This window comes from Sturnira hondurensis, unplaced genomic scaffold (assembly GCF_014824575.4).
Source record: "Sturnira hondurensis isolate 20B ecotype Veracruz unplaced genomic scaffold, ASM1482457v3 Scaffold0020237, whole genome shotgun sequence".
Lineage (NCBI taxonomy): Eukaryota > Metazoa > Chordata > Mammalia > Chiroptera > Phyllostomidae > Sturnira > Sturnira hondurensis.
In genome coordinates, this window is record NW_028092868.1 from 8,588,926 (window position 1) to 8,612,013 (window position 23,088).

Sequence of the window (23,088 nt, forward strand, 5' to 3'; positions counted from 1 at the left end):
ATGATGACTTCACTGTTCTAGCCCATGGGGAAATAGGTGCACTGAGTGAGCATGCGTACTGTGTGGCTGTCACATTCAAAATGACTGAGTAAGTACAACAATGAATCTGCATCAAATTTTGCACTAACCCTGAATATCCACCACAAAAACTATTTGAAAGATGCAGAAGGCTGCAGCTTTGGAAAACTCAGGATTGGCAGCTTTATCATGACAATGCACGCCCCACTCATGTGTAGTTTTTTGGCAAAATATCAGATCACCCAGGTGACTCAACCACCCTATAGCCAAGATTTGGCACCCTGTGACTTCTGGCTTTTCCTAGAACTAAAATCACCTTTGAAGGGGAAGAGATTTCACTGTTGATGAAATCCAGGAAAATACGATGGGGCAGCTGATGATGACTGGGGGAACTGTGTGAGGTCCCAAAGTGCCTACTTTGAAGGGGACTGAGGTGTCACTGTCCTATGTACAGCGTTTCTTGTATCGCCTTCAATAATGGCCTCTATTTTTCACAGCATGTGGGCTGGATACTTTCCGGACAGAGTAAGAATAGGTACAATGAAAAGCTCATAAATAGATAAGAGAGCACTCAAAGTCTATGTCATCTTATGTCAGCTTAAAAAATTATACTGCTGCTTGGGTAGTTTGAAGATTATGTCTACACACAAACACATACTTCCTTGCTCGGAAAGCCAAGAGGGCAAAAAAGAACCGAAACCCAGTACAACAAACACATCTAGTGCCAGGACCCTAGAGTTTCTAATGCGATTGTTCCAATGAAAGGAACCAGGACTCCTGGGAGGACCAGATACTGGGATGGGGGCAGGAAATAAACAGGATGATCCTAGAGCATCTTGCCTGTTGGAAAGTGAGGAAATGCTTTTTTTTTTAAAGCCACTGAGTAAAAATGAGGGATAGAACAAGTTTAGGTAATTATGCAAATATTGATGTGTTCTGATCTCTAAATGGTTTCCAAACACCTTTAAATCTCCTGGCCACTTTAAAGAACCCCAAACTGTAAATTGTGTTTGATGAATTACTGGTTTGTTTTTTTTTTAAAGGTAGATGATGCTAAATTCCTTTCAGAGGAAATGGACTCTATAATTAAATTTCAGCAAATGAATATATATTATATTAAAACCCAGAAAGTCATATTCAGTTTAATTAGCATTGTCTAATCACTTATAAAACATTTTATGTTTATGGCTATTTTTTTCTAAGAATTTCTGTTTAAATTCCAGTTTTATTTCCTCTTTAGCAAACTAATTAGTAACAGTACTGAGGCTGTTATGATTTTCTGTTTTATCTTCTGTACATTTCAATACATTCATTGTGTTTTATTTTTAATTTGTTTTTAGAGAATCTTACTGGGCCCTACTTAGATGTTTGTATTATACAACCTTGAATCTTCTGATAAAACTATAATTTATACCCTCAATTAAAAAAAGGCAGGACCATCACTTGTCCCCATTGCCAAAGTCAGAATGAGGAAATCACTCTCCCCTGAGAAGGGTGGATTTAACTTACCGACAAAGGAATTTCCTCACCACAAAAGCCGTTAACCACTTGAAACGGTGACTAAAAATTGTGGGATTTCCTCTTGTGATGTATGGATCTGACAGAAATATGCCTCCAGATCCTTACTAGCAAAATACATAATAATACCCAAACTACAGCTTTTTACATGAAGAGTTTCAAGGTCCTCGTCTTTTCCGCCCAAGCGTTTTTATACAAAGAATACATATAGAGATACCCAAACATATGAAACACTTTTCCAAAGAACTCTCAAACAAAATTTCAGAAAAGGGTTAGTACACATAATTACCAGTTTTGCATCACAGTCTTAAAGAGGAAACTCACCAACGTATGCATGTGGCCAATACATGCTGGTGGCCACACTGGCCGGGCTCAGGCTCTCCCAGGGTCCCCCAGGAGATGTCACATGCTCCTCACACCTGTCCCTTGTTGTCGCCAGCTCCAGATCTTGCCTTTTGGGTAAAACAATCTCTACCGAGCAGACACACATCAACCTCAGCGCTTACTTTTTTCTCTCTTCCATCTCCTGCCCTACATGTCAGAAAAATCAGCCCTTGCTTCATTTGTGAGCCATAGGGTAACCTCAGACATGACTGAGAAGCCGCATGATATGTCAACCACACTCCTACATCCAGGCCCGGGGACATCTTGAGTTTTAAGCCAAACTCTGTGTACAAATCAATCAAGGCTGTCAACCCCTTGAGTCCATAAGAGGGGCCAGAAGTCCTTGTTACTTCTCTCAGTAGGTCTCATGTGTCCCTCCAACCTCTGGGGAAGCTGGCCCTTTCATAGTCTTCTCAATCAACGTGTCCTCAAGAAAGTAGTGAGAGGGCCTGCATTTTTGTCTGTTTTCTTTACAGTTGTAAGTCAAGAACTTAGGCATACGCTGGCACTCAGTAGAAACTCACTAACTCCTCATTACATTAATTAACCAGAACATTCTCTCCTGTCTGGTCTACAAATATTTGAGTCTTCGGCAATTCCCTAGTGCTATCTTCATGACAAGTTCTGATTTTTTCAAGTTCCCGGGTTCAGTCATCACAATGGCTTAATTACGGAATGAATGGAAAACTGTAAGACAGGAAGTAGCAGTAACAGAGTTAAGGAAGACTCTCTGTCCTTCTGAATAGAGTATGATTCTGGTCTACAGATAAAGGAGGTATAGGCATATTTTCCCTACAACGGTTTTAAAAACATACGGTCCCATAGTCATCCACTCAGTATCGACAACAAATAACAGCTACCAAATGCCAGGCTCACTAAACGCCAGGCTCGCTGCACTAAGCACTCAACCCTGGCCAAGCACGCTGGCTTGCAGAAAGAGGGTCAGCCTCTCAGCTCAGTCCCAGCCACAGCTGTCAGAAAGCAGCATCAATGGTCAAGTTTTAGAAAGTTACATAAATGTCAAATGACTATGCAGGGGCGAGGAAACGGAAGTCCTATTTAAAATAGAACAGAATACATTTACATTGCAAATCTTAAGGAGTTGCAGGATTGTATATTATTAACGTATGATAGATGATGTTTGGCTCCATGCGAAATTGCCTGAATCCTCAGTTTTGGCTTCATACTTGAAATCTCAACCCATGTTTAGAAGGAACTGTTATAATAGCTGATAAACCAGAGTACACATTCTATTACTATGGTCATCAAACTAGCCCGGCCTCAATCTAGAGGGGACATGAAATGCAGGGGGAAGGTCTCATCTCTTGGGAATTCGGTTCTATTTTCTAGGGCAAGGTACCCTTTTAGCAGAGTAGCTAACAAGCGCCATGCCGGCAAAATGGACTTGTTTAAATTTAATTTCTTTTCCCAGGCCTTACCCATATTTTAGCAGAGGGACTAATTAACAACAATAAACCCAAGGGGAAGAAAAGCCAAGTGCACAGGGACAAATTAGAAGGGGACTCTATGAATCACATACTTTATAACTGACTTCCTTTTAAAACCAGAAGTACCTATAATACAATAATTGTTTTTCAAATAATTTTCTCATTGCTTTGATATCTTTAAACCTCAGTAAAAATGTTATGTTATGGCCTAGATCAGTAAGCTACAATTAACATCAGAACTCTGTTAGTCGAACGAAAGTTGATGCACCACTATTGGAAGCAGAGAAATAAATCTTGTCAAAACAAAGCAAAGTTTCTGTCAATCTTTAAAAGAACAGTTGGGGGAACAGAGGACGCATCCAAGGATTTCAGAAATAGGGATGCTGCAACTGTAATTAATGTTACCCAAGTTTTCACAGATACACTCACATCAGATTTGGGAGGACTCCTGTCATTCTGTCTGACTACTTTCAAATATATTGTTAAATTTGAATTTTAAAATATTTGGCACATGAAAGGGTTTGATGCATTCAAAAACATATCCACAGTATTGTTCTGTTTGGGAAATTTTCAAAGCTATCCTCTCCCACAATTCGACAAGTTTCTACTGAATTATTGATAAACGAATTCAACACTTGGCAAGTGTTTTGGGAGCACCTCTCCAGATCCTGGAGTCATGAAATGAACAGGGAGACTCCTCTCGAAGAGCTCACAGCTGTTAGTCAGAAGGAGCTCCACGAACCCGGCAGCCAGGGGAAGCACAGGGGCTTCCATCTCTCAGGATGGGGAAAACTTTCTGAAAGAAAGGAGGCAGGGTGCCGGGTACACTGGAACCCTCGAAATAAAACACTATTTCCTCTGATCATTGAAAGGTATTGATTTTTACAGTGCAAAGGCAATTTTACCGCCCTAGAGTACAAGTCTATTCCGAACTCTCCTGAGCCAAAAACTCCACCTTGCTAAATACCTCCTGCCACGATTTTTTTAAATGATATCCCCCAGCAACCGCCCCCTCCCCCCCCAAAAAAAGCCTGGAGTTTTCTACCTCGTGAGAAACAGCAAATCGTTCCAGTTGCAGTGGGAGAGAACCGTGCACGGGGGCTCTATTCTTAGGGAAGAGACATTAATATAAAATCTGCTTAAAAGTAGCCAGTGAATTAGATCGAATTGGGTGGCATGGGTTTTTGTTGTGTACTGGAGAAGGCAGACGCTTTTCAGCAGCCCATCAAACACAGCCTGGTGGGATGCAGGCTTTGAAGGCACAATAACATTCCTCCAGCGAATTTCAGGCTGGAGGCTAAAAGCACCAGCCATTCATTTTTCCGTCTCAGGCCACATTCCTCACCCAGTTCAAAGGCGGGAGAAACAATAAGCCTGCACACTTTCCGAAGGTCGTCCCTAGTAAGGGCTTGTGAAGGACCCGCGGCTGCAAAATATTTTTAAAGACCTAGTGTTAGGAATATAACCCTTTTTATTGGGCTGCAGTTTCCATCCCCTACCCCTCTGGCCCACTTCCTCGCGCACACACAGTAAAGTTTAGGCAAAAGGGCAAGTTTCCATTATGATCCCAATGACTTCTAGGGAATCCTGCTAGTGGAAGTAAAATATTTTCAGAAATTAAGCCACTGCCCATTCTTGAAATAGACGTAATATTTATAGTCCTTAATCGAACCAGAGGGAATGGGATCTGCTTTTGAAAGAAAGTTATTGTTTAGCTGTGGTTCCAAGAGTGTGCTGGAACTGGGAGGGGGGCCGAGAGAGGAAGCGAGGGAGGAGTTGAGAGGTGGATGGCAATCGCCAAGATCCAGATACAAATACCAGCCCCACTCAGCCAGCCCCTCAAAACACCCGAGGGGCACACTCCCCTGCCCCTCACTGTGACATGTTTTATTCAGTGCCCCACATTGTTCTGTCCCGTGGCCTCAGGAACATTTCAGGCGTTCAAGATTCTGGCAAAAGAAAAGTGTGAACTGCCTGGCGGGTGATCTGGGGCACAGAGGTAGTAAAGGTATGGCCTTGGCTTTGCCTGGCACGCTTCGTTACAACCATTTACACTTGCTTTCCAATGATTAGCCACTCTATATCACCAAGACATGGATCTGTGCTCCCGTGGGAAAACCTCCTTCAAACTACTGAAAGGTCTTTGACTTCCTTTCTGGACACTGTTCCCCACCTCACCCCAGGAAAGGTCTAGCTCTCTGAGCCAAGCCTCAGCTTGTGTTCACAGGATCAGCTGCGGTCTTGGTCAAGGGCAGACAGAGGTAGTACAGGATCCCTAATGTCCTCTGGCTCTGGGGTCCCTTCGGTAGGCACTGATCTCCAAGCCTACATGAGCCACCTGAGGCTCACAATTTTCAAAGAAAAATTAAGAGGCAAATACCTGAAAAATAAAACAAAAGTAATGCTGAGTGTAAACTGTAACTGGAGCATAAAATTTTAAAAATAATAAGAGGAAAAGAGTGCTACCACTCTAATATGAGGAACTCACTGATATTTCACCCAAAGCTGAGAGTATTCACTGTAAACAACTAAGAAGAATTTTATTCTAAATGTTCAGCATGCAACTGATAAGAGAGTGTTAAAGATGACACCAAGAACTCCATTGATAAATACACGTGTGCATTGTATAAATCAAAAAACAGTTGGTTTCTCCCACCAAGAAGCAGCATCTACTTTTCTACCCCTTGAAACTGGCTCTGGCTTTGTGACTTGCTTTGGGCAGCGGGAAAGTAGCAAATGTGTTATAAGCAGAGGCTTGAAAAGTACTTGTGCGTGCTTGCCCTCTCCTGTTGCTAGGAACTCATCCAATGCCTTGTGAAGTTCAGGTTGGCTAGCAGGGGACACGCGGCTAAGTCAAGAGCAAGCCCCAAGTGACAGCCAGCGCTATCCGGACAGATAAGCGAAGGAAGCCATCAGAGACCTGCCGGCCCTCACACAACCCTCCATGACCCCAGCCAGCCGAGCCCACCTGCACAGGTGAGACTGGCAGAAGCCAGCCCAGTTTCCTCCCCGCAGCAGTGTGGCCAAGCCCATGAGAGATATTTTCAGGCAATCAGTCTGGGGGTGATTTGCTACACATCAAAGCTAAACGATGCACACACCTCAGAAACTAGATAGCTTCAAGGACAGACCCCTTTAACAGCTTTTTAAAAAGTTCCTTCCTGTTGATGAATTTCATTCCCCCTTACTGTAGGTCTGTGGTCTCCAATCCTCAACCTTTCTGGCACCAGGGACCAGTTTCATGGGAGACAATTTTTCCACAGACCATGGGAGGGGGTGGGAGGGGACTGGTTTGGGGACAGGTACCAGTCCAGGCCCAGAGAGGTTGGAGACCCGTGCTCTAGATGATCTGGAAGAAAACTGATACTATTGCTTTTAGCATACGCTTATTGATGAGTCCCCAAAAGTGATACAACACTGGTAATTCTGATTTTAATGTGACCTGTTACCATATTCTCCAATACCATATTCTGTTTTGTAACAAGAGCTACCCTCCCCCTCCCCACCACTCCATTCAGATTCTACCTGGACTACAATTAGCAAAGAACATCAGGGCATCAATTATCAGCGTTTTTAAACATTAGAGTTTCTCCTTGGGTCAAAGGAAAAATGACTTCAGGAACACACATATCTTCCTTAGGACGAACAAGAGGTTCTCTGCATTCCACTCCTTTTCTCCAAAGCATTAACCACTTTGAAAAAAATTCGAGGAAATCACTCGTGTCGACGAATTGACTTTATTATTCTATGCAACATCATATTAAAGTAAACTGCTCCCAGAGTTGGAAATGGCGAAAGACTACTCCAATAAAAAAGCATCAGTTCTTCTGAACTCTCAAAACTACGAGATCTTGGTGTCCAGAAACTCTTCAGAAGGACCCTTAACCTCCCTACGTAGCCCTCCTACACCGTATGGAGAACTCATCGTTCATTCCGTGGGGAGGGGGGGAAGGGCAGGGAACGGGGAGGGCCTGAGCACCATTATGGAAGTGAACAGGGGAAGAAAATAAAAGTAACAAAGATCTTAAATGGCAATATTTAAAACAGAGACACCTAGCCCTCCTTAATCTGTCTGTACAAACACAAAACTCAGAGGAGGCATGGGAAGCGCTTTTCTGTTTTCTCTTTAACAAAACAAAAATGCAGTGAGTCTTTTAAAGAGGTATATTGGTTGCTGTGTTCATTTAGTGCAGAAATTTGGGACTTTGAGCAAAGTGCATCCAATCAACTTTTTATTACTAAGCTTCCAAATGTACAGGCAGCTCATCTCTGGAAAGATAAACAAAGAAAACCCAGCACTGACCATGGCCCCGGAGAAAAGAAGCTGGGCGACCCCAGTGGGAGGGACCCTAGTCTTCACTCTGCAGGTTTTTAAAACATTGCTAACTGCTCAAAATTTACAGCATGTGTCTGTACTGCCTATACCCCCAAAATTCAAGGGAAAAATAGTGAGACTAGGCACAGAAAGCAATCATAAAACACGATGGTCTTAACAAAATGCTTTTTTATGTTCCTGGAAGGAACTACTGCAAACTTCAAAACAAATACGACTCACACCATCGTAACAGAGGGAGAGCAAGTGTGTGTGTGCGCACACTTAAGAGACAGCCATGACAAATTCTCAAAGGAGATTCTACTTCCAGCCAGAAGCCAGCACAGGCAGGGGAGTTCAGAGGGTTAGAGCCTTTCACCGCCAGAAATAAAAACTACCCACTGAAAGAGGGAAAAGTCCTTGAATAGTAGAGCTTCTAAGACCAAAAGAAGAGACTTGACAATGCCTTTTGCAGCCCCCAGCACTTCCCGCCCACCACACCTCCCTTTCCTAACCCTTACCAACCAACCCGTAGCAAGAACTCACTGAACTTCTGCTCACTTAACACCTGGACCCCTCTCCTGGCTGTGTCACTGGGACAAAAAGCCAAGGACAACTTTTTCTAGCTTCTTGCCAATATCGTGTGCTAGCAGATTATCTGAAAGTGAGCTACTCTTCCAAAAGGGAGTCTCAGCAGCCTTGTACACTGTTTAAGTGCACGCGGGTGTTACTGCGGGGCAGGAAGCCATGGTTAGATCGATAACAAAAAGCACAAAACTTTGAGGGAGAAGCATTTTCACCAGCTAAGTACACAAAAAATGCTGACTTCCACAGATTGCACGCTTTGAATCTTGATTTATCTGAATCCAGATAAACTGTGCCGTACAAAATTTAGTAGTCACTTGGATGAACTCGCCTCACTCCCATTTTTTCTCCAAGTGTCCACCCCCATTTCTTTCAAGAAAATGTGCTATTTGTAGCACAACAGGTGCTCAGTGGTGTTGCCGAGGAGAGGGAGGAGAGGGCCCCACAAGAGACAGCGGTGTAGCGACCAAGATCAGAGCATCTGTGTTGGGTGGGGCGGCCTCTGACACTACGCCGGAGATGCTAAAGTTCTGATTATTCCCACAATCCCTAAAATTCCAGGGTGAGTACAATTTATTTATCACATCCCACAGAAACCTTCAAGTAATTTTTAAATGAACAGGGAAGTGACCATTAGTAACATCAAACAAGTAACAGTTAAAGACATAGTAATTACTCTTTCATTTTCCACTAACTACTGCATTTTTATAATTTCTTAAAAATTTTGCCTGTCTTACTTAATAATAACCTTCTTAACAGAAAGAACTGTGACTTTTTCTACAAAATACAGTTTTCTTGTCACCCGACATATTTGGAGACAAAAGAAAGGAAGAAGAAGAATGCCTCATTGATCATTTCAACAAACGTAACTATCAACTTCTCAAGATTAAGTGATATTGTTCAGCAACATGACATAAATGTGTCAAGGAGGACCAGAGAACTCACATCAAAGTGTATTTTGGTCAAAAGAACAAAAGGCGGAAAGTTTATCTGTCTTTCTTCCTTACTACAGCTGGGGTTTCTCTGGATCTTCTTCAGGCCAACCAATTAGCACTCACTGTGTATGAGCCTGGCTCTAACTGGGCCAGGTCAGGTGTGATGGAGTGGGGGGTGGGAGGGTGGGGAGCGGGGAATGACTAGAGGAAGACAATGCACGCAGCGCAGCTTATTCAATAAAACACTCAGGGCAGGGGCAATGAAACCCCCAAACCTCCCCTCTGCTTGCAGATAGAGACAGCTAAAATTATAGTCTGGCCCACACACTCAGTTCTGCTGCGGTCATTCATGAAAATGCAGAGAAGAAGTTGAGAAAGCAAAGCAGCTTTTCAACACAAACACATCACTTTTAAAAGCTCTATTATTCAGTGATCACTGACTCATCGAAGAAGCACAAATAATATTTATCCAACCAAATTTATTTCAACAGATTATAGCAGAGCCTTCAGCAAGGAAGCTATTAAAACGGAAACTATTCCTTTGCCCCCAGATGACAGTACGCTATGCTCATCTAATCCATCTTCTCCTTTTTCTGTGAATTAAGAATGGGAGACATTCATTTCCATAATGTAGGACAAGATTAGAAGTAAATAGATAATATTTTAGAAAGGCTTACAATAACTTTTTTGTAACTGCTTCACATTAGTTTAAAATTAGTGTGAAATTAGTATACTATTATACCTTACTAATATCAAACTGTAATCCTGTTAACATTCAGTCTGATGACAACTTCTGAACATGTTTCAATAACATTTTAAAAAGAGTTTAAAGTTTGGCACATAGTGATGGACTTATAAAACAATGAAATAAATCAATTACACCACTATAAAGGTGGTAGAATACCTATTATATTAAACACAAAGGGTATCAGTATGAAAAAAGTTATGGAATCTTTAGTGTGAAACTAACTTCAAACTGAATTCACAAGAAGCTATTTTCCTTGAATACAATTTCCAGTAACTCTGCAACATGAGGAAATAATTGAGGAAATGGCTCCCTTTAAAACAAAGCAAAACAAAACCTTAACATTGTGAAGTGTTTTGTTTTCCTAAAATCACCAACCCACCAAAATAAAAGGAACCATTTATAGACCATACAGCTAAGAAATCTATCTGACCATAGCAGGGGCCTTGGAAAAGATAAGTCTGTGAAGTTCTGAACGAAAGAGTCCGTAGACTATTGTAACGACTTACGAAATCTACATGGAGGTGCCCAAAAGGTAGACACTTCTGGATACACTGGTAACTCAACAGCCAAGATAAAACTGGGTCAGAAAAAACGTGTATGGTTCAACTAACCAATCGAAAATCCTAATGCACAAAAAGGCTGGATGACAATCATTTTGGTGGCAGGGGAAATATTGAGATTTTTCACACACCTAACACAGAAAACAACAACAAAAAATTGTGGAAGATCTCCTATAGATCCATCTGGCCTCTCAAGATTTCTTTTCCATTCACGAATGATTCTTCTGATGGTGCAGATGAGAAACATTACCCATGAACCACAGTTCAGAAAGGGGTGATTTCCAACAGGATACGCAGAGTAATGTCAAGAAAGGGATTGGCTAAAGCTTGACCTGTACTGTAGGGTAGGGAAGGATGCTTCTGATCCACAGTTGCCTTAGGATGCAGGAGGCTTTCATTCTCACACACACACACAAGTTTAAAATGAGGGGGAGGAGCCTAATTAGTCCATAGAAAATTCCAAAAACTTAAACTGGTACAGTCAGTTGGGTTTGTGTGAAGGTCTGTTAAAACCTGCAACTGCTCCCTTTAAATGAAAAAGAGTAAAATCAGCCCTTTGTCAAACCATAAAAAATGTCTGACCTGAAAGCTAGCATAGAACGAAACAAAATATTCTAATGTGTTTCATTGTGACCCATCCACAGCTTCCTCAAAGAATCCTCATTACAACTGACCCATTAAAGAATATCAGTCATTTTCTCCAAAATATTCCTATGTTTAGAGCTGCAAAGGAGGTTAGAATAATTCAGAACAAAATTCTCAAGTTACCAATGAGGAAGTAGGTCCAGAGAACTTAAGTGACTTGCCCAAGGTCACTCAGCCAGTGAAGGGCACTGGCTGTCACAAGGCAAGATCTCTGGCTCCAAGGAGCTGCTTTTTCCATTGCATCAGTCAAGAGAGCATAGTTTCCAGGAATTTCGATTAAAAAGGGGGAGGGGGAAGACATGCACTTTTGAATTCCAAGTCCCTCACTGTAGGGAATACTGGAGACAGTATTTGTTTGGGTGTAGTCACATAAATGACTACAATGTATAGAACTTTTACTTGATTTTTAAAAACAATATAAAGCTACCTAAACAATGGCAAATGTTAAGAAGATTGTTAGGTGTTCAAAGTTTTCTGGAACAAGAGATCAGGGCATACACAGTAGCGTTTACACAGGGCTGTCCTTCTTTCTTACATTTTTACTTAGTAAGTTCTTATGCTAAGGGAAAATGCTGCCTTTGGTTAGGATTCAGGGATGCTGGCTAATGAAAACTGCTCATTTGAGAGGAATGGGGTGAGGGGGAGGTGGTTCTCTTTCTTATCTTCTTTGTTTTAGAAAGGACAGATCTCAGCAAAGTTTCTATCCCGTATAGTAATACATCTTACATAGTTTTGATTATTTGAGAGAGCACACCACCAATCTAGCAGGATTTCAAAACTGGTTCCCCAGCTTGTCCTGATGATTTTTCACGTGTGCTGTCGGTCGTGAAAAACAAGTGTTTGGGGGAGCATGAGCGGCATTTCCTCCAACCTCAGAAAGGAAACTGACCGGAGCCTTCTTAAGGAATCTCTGGATTCTCAAGATACGTGAGCTCTATCGGACGTTTTCATTTCTCTGTGAGCTCCCTCGGGGCCTAGAAGAGTTCGTTATTGCCCACGCTTTGCAAACTGCAGGCATTCAATATAGAGTTGACCCTAAAGCAATTTCAGGCCAAATGAGTTTTTCCCCAAAGACTCCCTAACCCGTCTCCGTTTTTTACGCCTCCTCCCTCCCCGTAGTAAGGGATGTCAATGTGAGAGTCTTGAGCCAGCCCCATCAAAGCCCGCAACTAAATGCTGTAGCTCCCTTCTGCTCCTGGATTATAAGACAGGAAGACGAAGAAGGAACGAGGCGTCTTAGTAAAACGTAGTACCCAGAAGAGGGAAACAAAATGGGGCACGTCACATGGTCACGGCCCGGATTTTTCTCAATTAAAAATAAAAGGAAGTGTCTGTCTCCGGCCCCTGTCAAGTGGGCTGGGTGGACTTTTTCATTCTTAGGATTCCGGGCTCGATGGCTGCGAGAGGTTAAGCGCAGAACCTCCTCCGAGAGGGGGGGGAGGGGCTCGTGTTTGGCTCAGGAAAGGGTTGGAGGGAGAGGGGTGGGAAAAGGCTGCCCTGGACGCCAGGCCAGCGGCCACTAAGGCACCCTGGCCACCCCTGGCCCCGCCCCGCACGGGCACAGCTCAGCTGATACTCGTGCCGATTGGCTCTGGTGGGGGCCAATCAGCTCCTGTCTGCCCCGCCCCCTCGAGCCCTTCTCCGCGCTTTGGCCCCAGGGGCAGCGGCTCGCCCACCACCACTGCCTGGGAAGGGCCACCCCCCCTTCCGGCCACCTCAGCGCCCCCAGGCCACCGGAGGTGGGCGGGGTGGCAGACTTCAGAGGGCAAACTGGGCCCCACAGCAGAATCTCTAACCCCTGGCAAAAGGGGGCTAGGAGGGAGGGGGAAGCCAGTGCCAAATAAATAGAGAGGAATGCAGGAAGCGGAGGTGACCTGGGGAAAAGGGAAAGTGCCAGAGCCCGAAGGGGGGCGCCAGACAGAGAGCCCACACAGCGAGGGAGACTGGGGAAGACAGGGCAGGTGGCCGTGGAGGTAGAGAATCTTTGACCCGTCCCCTCCAAAGATAAAAAAGGGGACTCTGTCTTTGCCAAAGCCTGCTCTATCTGCCCAGCTGCAGTTTGGAGGGAAAAAACACATGTGAGGTACACGCTGGTTAAAAGTAGCTGGGCTGCTGTGTCCTCTGCCCGCCTTCTTGGGCTCTCCCCTGACTCTGCAGAGAGCAGGCCACACGCACTGAGAAATTCTGGAATGGAGCGAAAGGGGTGGGGGTGGGGGGCGGGCAATGCCAGGACCATGAAATAAGAAGTGGGAAACAAAGGGAATGGGAGAGGAGGGTTTCGAGAAAACAATCCAGCAGGTCCGAAAGGTGGCTAGACGGGAGGTGAAGCAAAGGGCACCTGAGCTAAATAAATGCCTCAGGAATGTTCTCCTTTAGTAGCAAAAAAAAAAAAAAAAACATCAGACAAGCAGAGATGTTCAAAGGGAGGGGCTAGAAGAGCCAGCACATTCCTCACTCTTTGTAGCATCTCATTGCCTCTCGCGTTTCAGGTTTCACGTGAAAAATGGGAAAGAGGCAAGGATACTAATTGCTCAGGAAGTTAATGTGTTTTCACAAAGTTAACATATTTCTAGGAAAAGTTGTTTGCCAGGGACAGGTTTGATTTCTTTCAGATTCAGTATATGATTGACTCTCAAATCACACGTTTAAACTCAACAGGGCAAAGGCAAGCAAGCAGAATTCAGGGTATATGTGTGCCAAGTAGCATTTGGTGCCTCATTTCAAATGTACACACCCCTCATCTCTCTCCATTTACATCTCACAAACAAACTGTAGAACTGGCTGGCATGGTGCTGTTAGGGCATGGTCTACTGATACTCCAAGATTATTAGGGAAATGATTACGTGATTAGTCCAGAGTATTATGTTTTCCCCAAGAAAGCTAAGAAGAGGAGACTGTTTTGGTTGGTTTGTTTTTAATGTATTTTCCACATAGGGAGGATTTTAAGCCCTTTTTAAAGTTGAAAAGTCTATTTGGTCATCAGTTGCCTTTGGGGCAAATACTATTTCTTCTCCTCTCCATAAAGAAACCTGTTCGAATTAAGATCACAGGTGAGGAAAACTTGTTGTTCCCTAGCCTCTCCTTTCATCTTATAAATTTAAGTTCTGCTGGGGATTTTTTCTTCAAATTTTTATTACTCTATAAATAAAAGACTTTGCACCAAAAACGATTAAAGTTTTAGAGGAATTCGCATCCCCCAAAACATCTTCAAAGATTTTTACTGTTGATGTTGATGAACATAATTCAATCTTCTCTGGCGAATCATGAAAATAAATGCTGAGTATTGATCAAATTCCTGCTTTTTAGAATATATACTATCACCTAAAAGCTTAGTGTGTTCATATACCTACTTCTTGTTCTGTAAAATAGAGAAGGTTATAGCTCAACTATCGGAAACTGTTAGAATCAAGGAGGCTGTGATCTCATAATAAACAAATACCTATCAATAGGAATCCAAATGCACAAATTAAATTTCTCGTGAATGGACGCTATTAAGAAGAATGCTTCTAAAAGCTCATTCTGTGGAGTACATATAAAAAGACTATCACAAGAATGACTGTTTGTCAGAATAAAGTGTTTCCAAATGCTGGAAACTTCTGCAGTGCCAGCTCACCACATTATTTGCAAACTATACTCCTCTCTTCCTCCCACGGTCATGACCACCAGAAAACAGCCTCAGCAGACAGAAGGGCGAGCTAATTTCCTATTACAAATGCTCTTCCCTTTCAATAGAGCCTTACCACAGAAGACCTAAAGCCAACTTCCAACTTTTAATGAGGCATCCACACTTGAATTTCAAGGCAAATAATAAATGTCCTAAAAATGAAGAGTACAGAGTTTAGCCCTTACATGGAACACAGAACCCTACCAAACCCCTCCCATGCCCTGACCTAATACTCCTTCTTTCAACATAAACACGTTAACTAATTTCACAGAAGATGCACAGGAGCCCCCAAATGACCTCTGTGACGTCTCTGTGCAGGCCTTTGGAAGAACAGACAACTGTGAGGCAGGCACGCCGGGTTGAATTTCCGTAACTTTTAACTAATAATAGGTCCCAGACGCATGCAGACTTCCCTGCGTACCAGGTGCAAGAGCGGCCATGCCTGTGAGGTGGTAGGTCAGTGTGTAAGTATTTCACAAATCCTGCTTCAGGAACAAAAAGAAAGCCTCACTGATAATTACTTTCTAAAGAGTCACAGGTAGATAAGTATTTCTAAATAGGCAAGCCTAAACATCTTATTCCTGAGTCCTTTTGGAGGGAGCGCAAATAAAAATTAATGTTTCCCATTGCTGTTTATGTTGCCTTGGTATTGCGTAATCACGGAAATAAAGTCCACAGAGCAACTGATCAGGATTAACCTAAGAGTGCCAAGAAATGAGTTTAGGTGAAGGTGTGGGCTCTGTTTTAACCAATATTTTTGTAGAAGAATTGTCCCTTCCAGGGCGTGACCTAAGTGTATAGTCAAAAGTAAACTTCAACAAAGAGATCAAGGTTCTCAGACACGAACTTCACAAACCTCAGAACTGGTGATGAAAAATATACGTTTTGAAAACACTACAGTTGGGAACCTCGGATGGAACAGCCCTCCCGGGGACCACTCCCACAGGACCACAGGACTCAGCCAGGTGTTGCTGCAGGGTGAGAGCATCCTGTGTGCCCTGACCTCCCCCCTCCCCCACCAGAGTTCTAAGGAAGAAGCAGAAGAAAGATGGGAGGGCCAGAGGCAAAGGTGAAGAGAATTCAAGCACAAGGTTAAAAGCAATTTTGTCTTCTGACTTTGTCACCATAGAACGCACCTGCTGTGATGGCCAGTGGAGCTACTGGAGGTCCTCTGGCTGCTTCTGGAAACTGATGCTGGCATAGGCGCTTACATCCTCGCTGGAGCGGCTGGTGGCGCTGCCCTCCTTGCTGCCCAGAGGCTGATGAGGGGGCCGGGGAGGCTGCCCTTGAGGGAGGCGCTGCTTGACGTCCTTGACCAAATCCAGGTCTATGTAGTTGAGACCGTTCTCCAGCCCCCCCGCAGCCCCACACACTTGAGCAGGCTCCTCCTTGGGGGCTCCCCCCAGCTCCCCAGGCCTCAGCCGCACGTTCTCAAAGGAAGCGGAGCTGTGACGTTTCATATCCTCAGTGTTGCTGCCGCCACCACTGCTGCCCCCTCCTGCAGCGCCCCCAGTGAAAGGCACGGAGTTGCCTGCCAGAGGGGTGCTCGGTGTGGAGGAGAAGGTCTCCGAGCTATGCCGCCTCCGGCACCCTTGAGGGTCTGCTCGGATCACTTTGGCACTCTGGTTGCCATTCGGACTGAGGTTCACCCGGGTGAAGGCACTCGTGCCCCCGGGCCCCTGCGGGGCCCCCAGCAGGGAAGAGCAGGCCCCCACGTCCCCTGTTCCTTGAGCCCCAGTAGGGGAAGCTGAAGCTGCTGAGGATGAGGAGGGAGCCGCCGCTGTGGCCCCAGGAAGGCTCACCTCCTCCACAGTGCCCGTCCGAATTTCAGCATAGCTGACAGGGGCAACCGAAGAGGAGTCCGTGTAGCTCTGATGGGGACAACCCATCTGCATGGTCATGTAGTCACCCCCGGTGCTAGGCACAGCCCGGGTAGGCCTGCACATGGTAGTAGTCCCCGGAGGCGCAGGGCCCACTCTTCCAGGCTGGATCCCTGGGCTCTCCTGCCAGGTGGCCCTCCGGCCAGGCCCCAGGTCCATGTTCATGTACTCTTCAGTGCCCGTCTCTTCCTCCCTGGGAGCTGGGTGGAGTTGGGATGGACACCTGACAGAAGGCGAGCTGCGGGATGCCATGGGACCAGACAAGTAGCCGGGCTGATCACTCCCAAACTCAATATTCACATATTCCCCCGGGCTCTTGGGCTCCGGAGGCTGCAGCAGGGCCGGCTGCTGCTGCTCTCGTGCCCGAGGTAAGGTGCTGGCCTTGGGGTCCCCCAAGGACAGCCTCGTGGGCCGAGCCAGGCGGCTGTGGGTCTGCGCAGCTGTGTCCACCTTTCGAGGCAGATGGGGCTGCAGGACCTGATGGTGGAGATGATGCGGGAGGCCAGGCTCAGGCCTCGCCCCACAGTATCCCCCGCCCAGGCTGTCGCTGCTGGTGGAGGAAGAGGAATCTTCGGTGGCTGCAGCATGGAGAAGGCGACCAGAGCTGGAGGAAAGACGGAGGTGCTGGTGCCGGGCGGTCTCCTCCAGGTCCCCTGGGCGCTGGGTGTGCTTAAAGGACCTTGGCAATGAGTAGTAGGAGAGAACTGGTTTGTGCTGGGGGTCCTCAGGGCCGTAGTAGCCGTCAGAAGGGCTGCTGGTGTTGGAGTCCCCCACGGGCGACATGTTCATGTAGTCACCTGTACAAGACAAGAGCTTGCTACCGCCACTCTCCACGGGCAGTTTGGGGTGTGGCAGGGCATGAGAGTGATGGCCCCCGACCCCGACCCCGTTTGTCCACATCTTCCCGTAGCTACTCCCAGAGGGGGCAGCTGCACTGTTGCTGCTGCTGGGCCCACCCCCAGTCTCAGGGGAGCAGCTGCCGCTGGGGGACATCATCATGTAGCCATTGGGGTCCACTCTCTGGGGGTGGCGTCTGATGGGGTTGACGATCTGCTGTGGGGCAGACACACTCTTGGGGCTCATGGGCATGTAGTCTCCACTGCCTTTCCGGCTGCTGGGCACTGGGGCTACCCCTGGGGACATGGGCATGTAGCCATCGTCAGTGTGGACGGTGGAGGTGTCTGGGCGGCTGTGGCCTCCACGACGCTCCGTGGAGTGCATTTCCAGCCCCTCCTCGGGGTAGGACTGGGTGGGCACGAAGGCCGAGTGCCGGTAGCCGGGCAGTCGGCCTCCACTGCCACCTCCTGGTGGGTAGGCAGGCATCATCTCTGTATATTCCTCAATGGAAGCCACGGAGGACTGGGAGGAGGTCTTCTGGTGGGAAATGGTGGGGGATGTGCCTGCGGAGTGAGTCCGCTTCCGAAAGCGATTCTCCAGATCTGCAGCACTGGCTGCTTCCTCCCCAGCCAGGGCTGGGCTCATGCCCAAGCCAGCGCCTGGGAGGTGGCGGTGACCGTTGCCACCCCGAGGCAAAATGTAGTGGCCATTGGGGGCGGCGAGGGTGGACGCCCCCTTGCCTCCCATGCAGATGTAGTTGCTCAGCTCCTCCTCTCCGCGGGCTGGTGGAGTATGGCCCAGCGAATCCGGGGTGACGCTGCGGAAGGAACTTCGGAAATCGCAGGGGCTGGAGCCATACTCATCGGAAGAGATGAAACCGCCATCACTGGGGGAACCGGACACAGAAGCGCTAGATCTCCGCGGGAAAAGGCAGTCGGAGGTGGAGCCGTGGCCACTGGTGCTACTCGAAGACAGACTGACGGGGCTGGTGGCCGAAGGCGAGCAGCGAGAAGAAGGCATGGGGATGGATCGGCTGTGGTTGAGTGGGGGGTGCAGCCGGGAGCTGCCCCGATGCCGGTGGGCGTGGGTCCTGTTGGTGCTAGGACTCACGGGGCTGCCGTCCACCGAAGCCGGGCGGGACATGGTGCCTTCACCGTCGCTGGAGGCGCGGACGCGGAAGGAGCCCTGCTTCCCGCCCACCATGCTCGCCGGAGAGGTGGCAGTGATGCTCTCGGTGCGGGAGCGGCGGGTCAGCCCCACCTGGCTGGGCGGAGGGTTGTTGAGGTGGTGCCTGCGCAGGGGGACACTGATGGGGTTGGAGCAGTTGGAGGAAGACTGGCTCTTGCTGCGAGGCCGGAACTCATCACTCATGGCCCGCATGGCCTCCAGGATTGTCTCGTGCATGTTCTGGGCCACCACCGAGTCATCCACCTGCATCCAGAACTCCCCAGGCCCGGTCACTGCGGAGCGGCCCACTTCGATGAAGAAGAAGTTCTCGGAGTGGCCACAGCGCCGGATGTTCATCAGCTGCAGCACCACTGCCGCGGCATCTGAGTTCAGCTTCACGAAGCTGATGGTCTTGCTGGTCAGGCAGAGCCGATAGATACCAATCAGGTTCTTTGTCTGACCCAGGCCCTTGGGTTTCAGGATTACCTGCCAGACCTCTTTGAACGCGGGTCCTGGGAGCTGGTCCCCGTAGCTCAAGTCCTCCCCAGCCTCGCCAACGCCAGAGCTGCCGCTGCAGCTGCCCCCACCACCTCCTCCCCCGGAGGCCGCAGCCCCGTCGTGGTGGGCTTTGGCACGGTTGTGCAGCTGCAGGAGGGCCTGGTACCAGCTGTCCTGCTCGGCCTCGCTGTCCGCTGCAATAGCGAAGTGCTCGTCCCGGGTGTAGAGGGCCACCAGGTGCTTGTTCTTGGAGTCTGCGCGCTTGTTGATGTTGAAGCAGCTCTCGAGGGGGATCGAGCGTTTGGGGGCGCTCGACTTGTGCCGCCACTTCTTCTCATTCTCGTAGTACTCCAGACGCGCGGGCCCCCCTGCCTCGCTGGCCGCCCGCAGCACGAAGAAGCGCTTGTGCATGCTCTTGGGTTTGCGCAGGTAGCCCACCTTGCGCACATCCGAGAAGCCGTCGGTCTCCGGAGGGCTCGCCATGCTGCCGCCGCCACCGCTGCCGAGCAGAGGGAGGCGCCGAAAAACCACCCGTTTTCGGGGTGGAGGCTCCTCGCCGTGGCCCCGCGCATGCAAACAGGGCTGGAGGCGGCCAAAACCTCGACTCCGAAATCCACACCGCCCCTCTTTGCCTGGGAGGGGCGGCTGCAGAGGGACGCAGTGACTACGCCAAGGAGATAGCCCCAACCGGAGTTTACGGGCGTTTCATGCCCGGGGAAAAGGCTGTGCGTCCGGCGGGAGTGTAGCCTGGATCCTCCCAGAGCCAAGTCTCCGGGAAGGGGCGCAGATGCATCTCTCGCCGCCTGGGCTGGAGTCCCACGCAGGCAGGCGGCGGCAGCCTGAGATCCCCAGGTTGCCCCTCCAGGAGCGCTCGCCTTCTCTCTGGAGTTCCCCTCTGGAAGTAGCGATTCCCGAGGCAAATTAAATATCCTTGGGCAGGGGGAGGCGAGCTGCCAAGTCTCAACGTTGCACAGGGTTCTCCCTCCTCCTTCGCCTCCTCCTCCGCCTCCTCCCACCCCCTCACCGCCCCCGCCGCCACCAGCCGCCCAAATACCAGCTCAAGCGCAGAGACCGCGGCGCTGCGGCTGTTGCTGCTGCTGCCGCCCGCGGGTGCGTCCTCTGCAGCCCCCATTCGGGCCCATCTCGGCAGGCGGAGAAAGTGGCTTTTCCACGAAAAACGCTACTAAGCAACCGGGGTAGCTGGGGACAGGCCGGAGGGACTGGCACATCCCTGACCCTCACTCCAGTCAGCAGGGGAGGAGTGCAGGGGACGAGGACGGGAGGCCAGCGGGTAGGCTTGGGAAGGACTAGAGGAAGACGCCTCTTCCCCGGGAGGCGCTGCCGCTACAGTTACTTCTCCCCTCCTCCCTCCTCCTCCTCGGAGAGTTGCCGAGAGCCCCAACCAAAACAAGCGGTGGCGTCTGGCTCTGAGCGCCGGCCCCCTCCAACCGCGGGCCGCTGTCTCACTCCGAGGAGAAAAACACGTGACGGAGCCTCTGCGCTCCGCAGCCCGTCCGCCGCCACTGCTGGGGAGGCTCCCGCCCGGGTCTCTACATTCCCGGCCGAGCCCGCCCCACGCCCGCCCCTCTCCGCCTCCCGGCCTTGCCGCAGCAGAGCCCGCGCCCGGCCTCCTTGCAGCGCTCGGCCAGCGCCCCTTCGCGGCAGCCCGCACGGATGCACAGCCTTCCCTCACGTCTGCCACCCAGGGTGCCCCCAGCCCGCAGGAATCCCCGCTGCGGGGTGTTTGGGTGGCTACCCGAAAGCACGAGGGGAGTCTGGGAAAACGGCTGGCGGTGGGGGCCAGCTCGGGAAGACGCAGAAGTTGGGGAGGGGGGTCAGGGATGCACTGCGGCTACTGAGCCAGGAGTGGGAGGGCCCGGGGAGGAGGGGGCGCGTGAGTTGGGCTGCAGCTTACCTAACAGGTAAGATCGACCTCTCGGGAGGGAGGTTTCTACTCAAGGCTTTCTCTCTAGGGAATACAAAAGCTGCATTTCAGTTTCGGGGTGATAGGCCGTGGTGAAGCGATCTGAATTTTTATAAGGTTTCCCGAGGGACTTGAGGGCTGGCCTGCTCCTTGGAATCCCCGCATTTGCTGCATGGACGTATCTGGAATAAGCAGATGGACGCCCACCGGCAGAGATTGGGAGATTCTGGGAACTCCGAAAACAGCAGAGGGATCCCTGGGAAGCACCCTCAACACTCCCCGTGCCCCAGCCCCACACTGATCAATTAGGGGGGTAATATAAGCATTACAGCTTCTCCCCCATCCTGGCGAGGGGCGGGGATTCACACCTAGGGGTGAAGGCACGGGGGAGAACATCACATGCCCCTTAAAATATTATGAAATCTATTTCAGATTTTAAAGTGTTAGGGACCTACAGAGGTCCATAAGGCCTAATGTGTAAATATTGGCTTAAGTATTGGCTTCACACACAGCTTCCACACCCGTTGGACCGCCCCATGGCATATTTACCCTTGACTACAAGGATAATCGAGAAAGAACAGGGATGGTGCCAGCTCAGTTGCACAGGAACATGGGTACTTCCCGAGAACAGGTCGGCAGTCTGGGTCTACAGTCAACCTTGCTGTAGACCAGCAACCACAAGCAAACGCTCCACAAAGTTTTTTTCTTTTTTTAAGCTGACCCATAAACAGGCTGTTGTCCCCTGCTTGCCCAGCTGGCATCAAGGACCCTACAAAGGTGACTGACACTCGGTTTCATGCTATCTTATTTTTCCACCTCATTCCAGGCCTTCGGCGGTTTGCGTCCCCTCTCTACGCAGGGGGGACCCTCGTCTGCCGCCAGCTCTCTGCCACTGCGGGGACGCTGGTAGAGAAAGCTCAGCAGAAGAGGCGCTGGGCACGCTCCACGGCCCGCCAGGCTGGGCTGCGGAATAGCGCGCCCGGGCCAGTTGCGGGGTGAGGGGCGGGAGGAGTTTCTTGGAGAAGCCTGCTGATTGGTGAGGCTCCCCGTCTTTCAAATCTTGCTTTGCAGGAGGGGAGGTGGGGAGAGATGGTAGGGGTACCAAGGTAGGTTGAGAAGCGTAGGAAAAAAAATAATAAATTAAAAAAAAAACCCATAGGCGCCATTCAGCTGCGTGTGATACGTGAATTCCCAGGGCTCGGCATCTGCAAAGGGGAGTTCCCCAACCAAAGCCCGGGAGCGTCTCATTTCTCACCTTTTTGTTCCCTGCCATCACGCAACCTCATCTAAACCTGGTGAATCCATAAGTCGTGTACACAGTGCTGAATTGAAAGCGTGCCATCTCTCCCTCTGACAGCTTGGTGATGTGGGCACACGTGCCCACTACAGCAGAGCTATAAATAGCATCTACACGGAGCCGGTAACCAGGCGGCAGCGGCGGCCGAGATTCTGCGGGTATAGCCTGCGTTGTGAGGAGCAGGGGAGGGTGGGTGCAGCCGGGAAGCAGGAAGTTGGTAGTAAAGTGGAACTGTGGTATTTCACCCTCAGCAAGACAAAGATAAAAGATTGTTTACTAGTAACAACGTGATCTGAGACCAAAGGGCTTTTTGCAGGTCTAATGTTCAGCGCAGGGTGGAGGTTATTTCATATTTCATAGGAAAACCATTTAAATCCATAGACTGACTTTTCAAATGACACCCCCCATCCCCACCACAGAAAAAAAGAAATGCTAAATAAAAGGAACATGCCTCTATTTTTTTAGAAAACAGAACATTGTACTCTTCCCTAAAGGAAGGGCGGGAAGGCCCATTGAACTGCAAATATTCGACAACAACCTTCACACAAAGGTTAGGATTTTGATCGGGTAAGACAAATGGTTATAAAAGCTTTTTTTAAAGTGTCTCAGTGGAAAAGGATTTCTACTTTGAAAACTTAACTTCCATGGCTAATACAGTGGCTAGAAAT

General features: G+C 48.7%; 1 protein-coding gene across 2 annotated transcripts in view; it reads right to left on the reverse strand.

Moving 5' to 3' along the window:
• Positions 1 to 20,737, reverse strand: part of IRS1 (insulin receptor substrate 1) — a 57,727-nt gene extending 36,990 nt beyond the window's left edge. Inside the window, exons 1-2 of one of the 2 annotated variants that reach the window (XM_037029277.1) lie at positions 15,954 to 20,737; positions 11,430 to 14,969 (exon numbers count right to left, since the gene is read on the reverse strand). In XM_037029277.1, the coding sequence (XP_036885172.1) occupies positions 15,975 to 19,682 (3,708 nt within the window). In that variant the 5' untranslated portion in view covers positions 19,683 to 20,737 and the 3' untranslated portion in view covers positions 11,430 to 14,969; positions 15,954 to 15,974. Of the gene's footprint in view, positions 1 to 11,429; positions 14,970 to 15,953 lie in introns of those variants that run through there. The other variant, XM_037029276.1, reaches the window with a different exon arrangement.
• Positions 20,738 to 23,088: the final 2,351 nt, after the last annotated feature.